General features: G+C 37.3%; 1 protein-coding gene across 1 annotated transcript; it reads left to right on the forward strand.

Moving 5' to 3' along the window:
- The first annotated feature begins 815 nt into the window (after window positions 1–815).
- Window positions 816–6895, forward strand: LOC149933663 (uncharacterized). The gene is made up of 6 exons (XM_090157365.1): window positions 816–1290; window positions 2159–2226; window positions 2709–2825; window positions 3831–3872; window positions 5987–6022; window positions 6848–6895. The coding sequence occupies exons 1-6, from the start codon at window positions 1209–1211 to the stop codon at window positions 6893–6895; spliced, it is 393 nt and encodes a 130-aa protein (XP_090013491.1). The 5' UTR covers window positions 816–1208.
- Window positions 6896–11384: the final 4489 nt, after the last annotated feature.

Genomic DNA, 11384 nt, shown 5'->3' on the forward strand with positions numbered 1-11384 from the left:
CTTCTGTCTTCGTGTAAATGTAAGCCCAAGGACCAGGTAATTTAACCCAGCTGGGACCTACTGCGTACTTGTAAATGTTAGCCCTAGCAGGACCTACTGCCTACGTGTAAATTGTTGCCCAGACGGGAACTACAAGCTTATGGGAACAGCGCAGAATAAACACTAACTTGCTTACTTATAAAATTAGCCATTCAAATTACTATAGACTTAATAGTATTAATTGGCAAACAAATGGCTCACAAAATGTCAAAATAATGATAAATTTAAAATTTGAGGAACAACTTGCACACTACATCTCTCATCCCGGGCTTTTGTTTAGTATACTATTAAAGCTGTGTTTTGCGACGTAAGAGAAACATTTTTTTACTTTAAATTCTTTTTATTTAAGAGAAACAACTATTAAAATGCGTTAATTTAAACATGCGGTCACGAGCCTAATTTTTATTTTAACTACTGGTTTAGGAAAATTAAGACATATTTCGCATCAAATCACAGCAGTTATAGATATGAACTATAATAAAATTAATAACCCAATCAACTGACTTTCGATACATCTTTATTTAGATTTTAAACTCTTATCGGAAAATCCTAATTAAGAAAGCGATTTCATATTTAACAAAAAATATATTTCGACTAATTGCAATGATTTTTTTAAATATAGATGACGAAAGTTGATAACATATATTTCTTCCGTTTCCTGTCGTAGATAAAATCTTACTTAATTTAAAGAATATTTCTATTTATTCTTAGAAAGGACTAAATTGAGACGATTTTGAGCGCTGCTCCCAATACAACTTCCCGTTCCAACAGTACAATTTTCCCCCCTAAAAATCAAGCTAGCCCGCTATATCATTGGTTCCCTAAATCTGATGGCTTCTAATGTGATTGAAGCACACGACGTTGCCGTTTTTCTTTTATCCTCTCCAGCCTGGGGAAAACTTGAACCTGATGCCCGCGGATAGTTTCAACAAAGTCATTCTCCCTATGCAGAACTAAATGCATTCTTGCTAATTTGAGCAAACAACGAAAACAGATGTGGTATTTGTGATTTGATTCCTTTTTTACGCTGATTTGAAGGAAGTTCAATTATTTATTAAATATCATAAATAGACGAGCAGTGAACACTTTAACCAAATATACAGTTATTATTCAAATCAGAGGGACAAATAGTGTATTGCAATTTTCGTTAGTGTTGATTAATAGTGACAATGGAAATGAGAGTTAGTTTGGCCGTTGTTTTCGTTTTGATATCGTATGCGAATTGTCAACGATCGCAAGACCCGTATTGTCGTAAGTAGAATTATGCAATATCTTATTGGGGCAACCTTGGTTTTTAGGGTCCTCTAGACTAAGAAGATTCGTGTTTGGAGTAATTCTTCCACTGTAAATAATTTTATTCCTTTGAGATAATTTTCTGGCTTTTGGTAGATTGTTTCGTGCTGAGAAAATAATTGAACAAAAATATTTTCATTTTGTAGGGGATTAATTGTAATAAATTCAAACTAGTAAATGAAACTCGAAATATATTTTTTAGCGTTAAGTATATTTTTAGAAAGTGAATGTTATTTATTTTCTATTAAATTTTAAATATAAAAGGTTAATTGACAAATGTTCTATACACGTAGTTCTCTAGCGAGTATGCGATAAATTTTAAAAATTGATCAGATTTAAATAACCTTGCCACTGCTATTCACTTGGAACGATTGCGTCAAATTACAATACACAGAAGAGATTTGGGCTATTCTATTTGGCAAGCTTAGTACTTAACTTAAAACATGACATTCCACAACTATCACTTTTTCACATTACTGTATTAACGCTGTTCGGGAACATAGCGAGCGAGTGAGAAGAATTAATTTCTGGTTTGGATTATGAGCTTCTGGCCCGTTTTACGACAAAGTACTATCGACGAGGTGGTATAAGCATTAATGTTTACTACATAATAAGCCATATTTAATGTCAATTACGTAAGTAAAACCAGAGTTCAGGGAATTTTTATTAATTTTGCTCGCCATTTTCCGAGATGGCGAAAATATACCAATGGGATAATGTAAAAGAGTGGCGCAAAATCTATAAAGTCACAAATGAAGCGCTTTTTTTCAAAGTCTTCCGGGTTCAAATCTATTTTTGCTGCACTTATCAACGTTATGAATTTCAGAAGCACTAGGTCAAGAGGATTCGAAAACGTCAATAGTCTCTTGCATTCGTTCTGTTATCCCGAGTGGAGTAAGTAGACATTTCATTTCTTGAGCGTTGAAAGCAAATGTTGGTTTGAAGTAACAGTACTTAAATGAGTCACGTATAGGCAGAAAAACCTTTATAGTCCTCTACGAACATTTCTTTAACACCTTAAGAGGTCTTTCTCAAGGGTATAGCGCTCGGAATTTGGTTAACTGATATCCACGGATAAGACTAAAAGAAATAGCAGATATAGAAATTGTTCCGTTATTTAAAGTGAACTTGTTTAAAGACAAAAGTATAGCGAAAATCAGGTATTCCAACGAAAAGTCGTCAAGGTAAAATTATTTGTGGATACATTTTGAAATTGTATTCAAAGTACAATTATAAAGATAACTCCATAATTATCAGTTATCACAAAAGTATTTATTTATACTTAAGGACTACTAACTTCTGGCTACACCACTGAGACTTTTGAAGGAAATAAAAAGGAATAAAATGTTAATTACTGCGAAATGTTTTCATTTTAGATTTTCTCTGGTCTCGACAATTGCATGGACAAAACTTTAGGAAGAATAATTCCCTTGGACGAATACTTAGGCCTAACGTGCTCAGACGACAACCAACAAATACAGACGCGAATGGACGTAAGCATTTTGTGCTTAATTATTTTCTCTTTGTTCAAGCGAATAGTTAACGAGTTAGCAGTAGAATTTCGATTTAGTTAGTCCTAAGACTAACCTTACGGATTCCCACCGTTTCTCACATTTAAATATTTAATTGAAAAATATTTTAATTAGTGCGCTTATCCAAAGTTTTCTTATTTTTGTCCCTTTAAAACACCAGGAAAGCATTGATTTATTTCTCGGGAGAATTAATAGATTGAGACGAAGGGCTGCCATCAGGGTCTAATGTAGCCCCAGAAAGAGAACGGCAAGAAAAACATTACCCACGTCGGCTTTATGGAAACAACGAGATACCAAGCTTATTTGACTGCCTTAGGGGGAAGGAGATGGGGCTAAATGTCGTCTAAGCGTAGTCATTCTGGGAAACACAAATTAATTTACCAATAATTATTTTCAATCATTTCGTACGCACGTGGTGCCTTAGTTAAACCTTCTACTATTGCGCACCACAAAAAATATTGTAATCGATGCGCGCAGTGTCAAAGTGCGGTAAGCAGAAATGCAAAGTACACGCAAAACTAATTAAATTTATCCGTGACAACTATGCTTTTGCATTTATTTATACATTAAAAAACCAATTCTTTTAAGAGGTTTAATGGATTAAACTCAATTTATAATTTCGCCACTAGGGAAGCTAATTTCTTATTAACAAATCGCAGCGGGTGTTAGCAATCGTTTTTCCGCATTTTTTTTTATTAAGAACAGAGTTTAAGTTGCCTAACTATAATACTCTACAATGGCTCTCTGACGACGCGTTATCATTGGCTATTTTTAATTTTAGCTTCCTTGGCTATAAATTTATTGCAGCGCGTTCTTCAGTAAAGTCAGGTTTTTCGAAGGATCGGATAGATTCATGTCAATCAAACAGGGGTTTTTCCATAATACAGGTGGAAATGATAGAGCTGCTAATGCTTTAACTTTACTGTTTAGATTTGTTCGATCAGTAAATGCATTATATTTTTGCAGATTGAAGATTGCATGGTAAAGGATGGGATTTTTAGTGCTTACGTAAGTTTCAATAATTATATTTATTTGTAATAAACGAATTTCGGGTTTCGTCCAACCCTGACACTGGCTAAAAATCGGGAACCATTACGCTTCTAAGTGGTAATTAGCAATTCTATCCGTGAGCTTAAGAGGTTTTCCCGCTTTGAGTTTTTCGACTTTCCCCGTTATCAACCCTTGCTAGATTTACTTTATTGAGCTATTTCAAAATGCACTTGATGTTTCTGTCTGGCAAACTTACAATCTCAATTGGTGATATCTCGGCTCCAGTTTCCTCTGGGAGTAGTGATCCCCTAGTGACCTTGAGATCTCCGGTAAGAATTGGAACTACTGGTCTTCTGGTGTCAAGTCTCTCCTGGAAAAAGACTTATTTTCAGGTCTAGAGTCTACACTGAAAGAACTGTTATCCAGACCTACTTGTAATGTATCCACCGCTTTGAGATCTATCTGGTCTCTAGGCCACAAGTCTTCGCCGCTTATCCGGCCTGTAGTCTCCTAGGACTGAGAGGCCGATGTATGTGGTCCATCAAGTTGCTTTAAGTTTCTATCAGCACTTTTTTCCCCGAAAAAAAATTAAAATTAGGCTTTTACAAATCAATAATAGAAACTTATTCGCTTCTCCGGAGAGTAAAGATATTTTCCAACAAGACGCCAGATTTTACCAAAATGATTTCACGAGTTATTCTTCAAAATTTTATTTTGTTGCGTTAGTTAACCAAATATGAAGCCAAAGACGAATTTATATAGCAGAATACAATTCAGATTAATTTAACATTTAACTTGGCTATTTATACTAATTGTCACTACTAACGATCCAGAGAACAAACTGTAAGAACGAACGTCCCAAATACGTCCAAACTCTGCCAATATTTTACACTGTAGTGCAGTAATTGTTAACTTGGGAAGCAAATAATTAGGAAATACGTAAAGGTGTAAGCTATTTGTCCCGGTGTAAACGAAATATTTTGGCCTAGAATTAAAGCAAGATAAGAGTTTGACTTACGCTTTAAATTACACTATATTCGCTTAAAAGCCAATTAAAACCATTTTTTTTAAATTGGCGTGTAGATATTTTTGTTAAGTTACGTTAAAAATGGGCAGAATACATTCAGTGAAGACCATTCGTTTGTTGGGGGGAGGGGGGACCATTTTCTATTAAAAAAAACGGATGATGTACAGCGTTTCAAAAAGCGCATTTTTGCAGATTCAATTAAAATTTACATATTTACTTCAAGGATTAGGAGTAGGATACACTTAGCGCAAAATGATGTGACCACACATGGTTTTTTTGGAAGGCATTCGATAGCTTTTAGTGATGTTAGTACGTAAGGAAAATTTACAATCTTAAGTTACTGTTTTGAAGTCTAAAACCGGCTTTTAACGTAGTTTGACACGTGATTTATTCAAAAGGATTCAGGTTGATATCCCAATTTTTTCGAACGTTAACTAGAAAACACTCAAGTGAGTCCCATTTCATAAGTATAGTACCTTTCCAATAGCTAAATATGTGGTATTTTTTGTAATCTGATCATTATTTATTATTTTCAAAAAGAATCTGCTCCTTTCGGGAATAAATGAAACCATTTTCCAAAATTTAAATACACATACACGCCCACCCACAGACCCACACACATCAGAATTTGTGGTTCGTTTATTTTACAACTTACTGTACTACGCCCCTGATTTTATTATAAACATCGAATATAAATTTAAACAAGCTGGTCCTTTTTGCTGAAGTTTAATCCTCTTATTTGTTCAAATGTTTGAAAAAAAATTAGAAATTTGGAAACAATTGAGCAAAATGTAGAGGTAACGCAGTTTTGAGCTTGAAAATTCCCAAAATCTAAGCATTGAAAAATACTGCGACTTTAAATTTTGAATTAATATGTTTGACTGATTTTGGTAATTTTTGCTTTTAGTCAAATTAGCCAAGTTATTTACTGTGACACTATAGCGTAAAATCCAGTTTAAGTCAGTTCCAATGCCAGTTTTGACCAACGAAATTGAGATAAACTCGCAATAAAAGCTGGTTTAAAGTGATAGTGTGAACTCATCTAAAATCCCCAAATGAAATTGAATTAAAAGTGGTCTAATTGTTTTAATTACTAATTTTTTAGGCTGATGAAGTTAAAAGAATTGATAAATCTCTCCAGGTTTGTATTTATTGTATTTCTTTTTCCAAAATCTAAAAATAACTTTGCGGTTAAATAAAAACATATGGCGTAAAGTCAAGATTTCAGGAAAATAGTAGAATGGAACTGCCATTTCGTCGATGTCGAACATGATTAACAAGAGGGAGAAAGTATTGGAGTAGCTTAAAAGAGTTTGACATGGTTTTAAATGAGCGCGAGAACACGTGACTCAGTGAACTAATAAATTTGTTTCGAACTCATTCCATTTTCTGAGAAATTAAGCTCATATCAAGCCTTTTCGGTAAGATAATTAAAGCCAATTTGATTATACCAAATCGGCAACTACTTTAACTCCATCTTAATTTAAAATCAATATACTTGGAATATGATTTGGCAACCACTAACCAGCTCAGATCTTTCCTTATTAAAGCCTAAAAATGAAAATAACTACTTCAATTGGGGCTCTTTTGTACCAAAGAATTCGCAATTTACGAAAGTTTTTTTATTTAATATTTATGAGACGCATACAAAAAAATATTATACGCGTACAAACGGAAGTACGGACCCCCTGACTGGCAATGCCCCTTAATTAAAGTTGTTTCCTCAAAGAACCGGATAGATTCATGGCCATCTCTTATAACAGGGGCCTTATCATAACGCAGGTGGCAATGATAGAGCCAACTGAGGCTTCAAATAAGACCTTTTCCCAGGGTGGGCTGTGCCCCCAAGCTCATTTTATCCAAGGGGGGGGCAAAGAATCGGTGCCCCTGCATTTGATTTGATCAATACTTTAGTCTTGTCATTAAAGAACTAAATCAAGTTTGAAAATAAATCCTTTCGTTTCAGGATTGCCTGGATCCAATTTTGTCCCAGTTCACTAACGAAGTCAAATGAATGTGTAATTTCAGTTTGGTTTCAGTGAAAAAGATATGTTAACAATGAAATAAAATATTAATATTGATCGTAATTGATTTTTTTAAGAAAAAACTGTAAAAATAATGGTTTACAATTGGTTTGAAAGTGATTTTTATTGGTTTTGAAAACTGATGGTTTACGTTTTATTTATTAATATATTTTAAAAAGGGTTTCTTTAATTATTAGCCCATTTCCGGTTTATCGTAATTAAATCTTGTAACGTTTTAAATTTTAAATATAGCAGTTTTATAAACCATTCTATTAAATATTAATAGTTAATTTTCAAACACCAAATTTATTAATTTTATTTATTTACCAAAGTGGGGTGGATAATGGTGTATGATGATTTTGAAACTTTTATGAAGATTCACTTCCCCTACGTCGTCATGTCGTCTGTTCCGTCGTCTTCCGTCCAGTGTTGGAAATAAGCTTTCTAAAAGTACTGGTCCATGTTACCACTATGCTTCAAAAATTAAATATTGTTCATGCCCACCCCCCACTTCTCTCCCCCCGTTTATTAAAACTTAGAAAGTAAATTGTCAATAGCGATTAGGAACTATAATTATTTATCTCAAACAAATTCTAGCGATTCTACGCCAGGTGATGCCGATACGTCCCTGTGTCCAAGGACTGACTGTAGCTGCGTCAAATTGCATAACTGCCAGAGGCCAGGAAATACGCTTTGATTAAGTGGAAATAAGTAAAAATGCACAATTTCATTAGCTCTGATAGCCTGACCGCGCAACCTTTTTATCGTTTTCTCTATTCGCTTCAGAATTATTTAAATAGAACAATTAAAAGTAAACTGGCCATTAGAACAAATAGACCCCCCAATTCCATTTAATTTACTGATCAGTATCCAGCCCACACCGGACCGAAATCGGAGGTGGAAATAGGACCATTTGATCGGAGCTAACATCTCTCAGTGCGCCTTATGGGACCCCGACTCCCAGGTAAAGCCACCAGTTATATAGCACACTCTGACCCGTTAAGGGCCGGTATAGTGTGAACAGAAAAAGTGGGAACAATTGTGACAATTTTCCTGTTCATAGTATACAATTTTCTTCCTTACAAGTAGTTTGATACAATTAAGTGGGCCAATTAATTGTATAGTGCGAACTGGGCTTAGAATACAGTTGCATATTAATTGTTTCTTTTTCTTATTGTTGTCGCCCCCCCATTCGTGCCGGAAACTTTACAATGGTTAACTTGTTCTTTATCATTGTTCGGAATGAATCGGAACCAAGCTTTAACAATGCAAAATATACGATAAAACATTTCTGGAAAAAAATGTAAAGTACACAAAAAATAAAGTAGCCCATGGACATGATTTTTAAAGTGCTAAATAACGCCATTACGGGCTATCAAATGCCACCTAAGGAAACCTCGAACTCCCTAAGGGAAGCTAATTTTGCCGCTAGGAGGCGCCGCTGACAAATTTTGGTGCTCAGTTAATCACGGTTATTTTTTATTCCAAATATGCAAACATTACTTAAATGATAGCGGTGTTTTTTCATTTCGCCGATTTTTCGGCGTTTGGAAAAGCTGTACCCTTTTCAGGAGTGGGCGCTATACCACGGGGCCGCGACCACAATAACCGTTTAGTTCGACATGGGGCCGCAAGTCTGAAGTGTCCACCTCACAAGAAAGGCGCCAGTCCGCCCCTGACCCTGCTTGTAATGCTTTTTACCAGTGTCCGGGTTATTTAATTATAATTAGCTAGGCTAATACCCTAGGCGCCACCACAGTCCCAAGTCAGCTAGCGACTTTTAATGCCTTATTAACAGGACTGGTGGCTGTGTAAAATTGTGTAGGAGTGTCGTTGCCAATCCTTCATGTCACGTAAACTAATCAACTATACATTTTATATATAAAATCAATTTTAATGTAAAGTTTTACGTGGGTTCAGTTCCAGGTTACTTTATATCTACGGGAGGGGGCGGGAACTAATCGTCATTTTAGTATCGTATTATACAAAATTGCGAAAACGTGGTCCACACCGATGAAGTGGACAAGCTATATGTTTTGTAAACACTTCTGTCAGTTAAGTTGTGTGGCAATTTTTTTTATGAAATAGTGGAATATAGTTAATTACAACCGATACTATAATTTGATTTTAATATATATTTACAGGAGTTTATAAATCATAACTAAAGAGTTTAATAACCTGTAATATGTTTAAAAAATGCTTGTACCATTTCTTTAGCAAGTTGCGCTCCAAGATGTAATTATTGGTTTTATCGTACTTAATAATAATAACGGCGTATTAACCATTAGGCACGTGCCAAGGGCGCCATTTTTCTAGGGGCGCCAAAACTCTGATAAAGGCTTGTAACCTTGCTTTATTATCTACAATTTTTTTGAAATGTGTCCCGCGTTACAGCAAATGTACAAAAACATTAAGAATACGCATTCGTTCTTGTCAAATGAACAAAACGCTAGTCTCACTACGAGAAAAGGATAAACGTTAACCATTACTAAAAACAGCCAATTTTCTTTACTTGAATGAAAAATGTCGCCTTATAGAAAATGCCGCCAGGGGCGGACAGCCCATCCGCCCCCCCTAGGTACGCCACTGCACTCGACGGAAAATTAACAACCTAAAGTTGAGAGTTAACGGTATATCGAATGCGAAACAAAATTCCGCACGGCGTTTATCGTAGACACTCCGTCGACGGTGAAACCAGCTTAAGTCGTATGCCTCGGTTTCAACGTATGACCAGAATTAACAAATAAGTGTAACAATTTTTGGAGCAGTACACGTTGCTTTCAACGAATGATCCGACGTAAAAAATATAAGTGTGACACTTATCAGAGCAGTACGCACGTCGCTCTCAACGTGTGACGAAAAGTAACATATAAGTGTGACACTGATTTTAATCGGGTTTTCGACAGGATTGTGTGAATTCTGACTGTCGTACGTCTTGTTTCAAAACGAAGGGCTTTGTAAATATCGGCCTGCATAAGCAAGGGGTCGGCCTTATTCAGCCCACGGGCTTTGACGGATTTCGGGGGGCCAACCCCACTCAGCTCTAAAAAAATCGATGTTGAAATACGCTTACGTGCTATGTTATACTATATTCCTAAGTGTCTTCTGTCTGTCTGTCTTGCGTCTGTTTCTCTATAGGCGTCGGAGCCGTTCAACCTAGGACCGCCAAATTTCTCACAGCTATTCTTATGGCGCAAAGGCAGCGAGTCGCGCAATTTTCATCGATTTCCAATTAAGTTAAGTTAATTATTTAAATCATGTATTTTTGCCCCTGGAACGGTGCCGTGAATCCTGCAACCTACATACACCTATACAACCAATATTTTTCTGCCTCAGTCAATTTAGCGGCTGCGCTGGGAGGGGGGAAGGGTTTAACAGTCTTCACGGGATTTTAGTTCTAGCTGGGGCCCTGCCGAAACAGTCTTCACGGGATTTTAGTTTGCTAGGAGGGGGAAGGGTTTAACAGTCTTCACGGGATTTTAGTTTGCTAGGAGGGGGAAGGGTTTAACAGTCTTCACGGGATTTTAGTTCTAGCTGGGGCCCGGCCGAAACAGTCTTCACGGGATTTTAGTTTGCTAGGAGGGGGAAGGGTTTAACCGTCTTCACGGGATTTAAGTTCTAGCTGGGGCCCGGCCGAAACAGTCTTCACGGGATTTTAGTTTGCTAGGAGGGGGAAGGGTTTAACAGTCTTCACGGGATTTTAGTTCTAGCTGTGGCCCGGCCGAAACAGTCTTCACGGGATTTTAGTTTGCTAGGAGGGGGAAGGGTTTAACAGTCTTCACGGGATTTTAGTTCTAGCTGTGGCCCGGCCGAAACAGTCTTCACGGCATTTTAGATCTAGCTGGGGCCCGGCCGAAACAGTCTGCAGGGGATTTAAGTTCTAGCTGCGGCCCGGCCGAAACAGTCTTCAGGGCATTAAAGATCTAGCTGGGGCCCAGCCGAAACAGTCTTCATGGGATTTTAGTTCTAGCTGGGGCCCGGCCGAAACAGTCTGCACGGGATTTAAGTTCTAGCTGGAGCCTGGCCGAAACCGTCTTCACGGGATTTAAGTTTGCTAGGAGGGGGAAGGGTTTAACAGTCTTCACGGGGTTTTAGTTCTAGCTGGGGCCCGGCCGAAACAGTCTTCACGGGATTTTAGTTCTAGCTGGGGCCCGACCGAAACAGTCTTCACGGGATTTTAGTTCTAGCTGGGCCCCGGCCGAAACAGTCTTCACGGGATTTTAGTTCTAGCTGGGGCCCGGCCGAAACAGTCTTCACGGGATTTTAGTTTGCTAGGAGGGGGAAGGGTTTAACCGTCTTCACGGGATTTAAGTTCTAGCTGGGGCCCGGCCGAAACAGTCTTCACGGGATTTTAGTTTGCTAGGAGGGGGAAGGGTTTAACAGTCTTCACGGGATTTTAGTTCTAGCTGTGGCCCGGCCGAAACAGTCTTCACGGCATTTTAGATCTAGCTGGGGCCCGGCCGAAACAGTCTGCAGGGG

Source organism: Leiobunum rupestre, chromosome 8 (genome assembly GCF_980474605.1).
Source record: "Leiobunum rupestre chromosome 8, qqLeiRupe1.1.hap1, whole genome shotgun sequence".
NCBI lineage: Eukaryota > Metazoa > Arthropoda > Arachnida > Opiliones > Sclerosomatidae > Leiobunum > Leiobunum rupestre.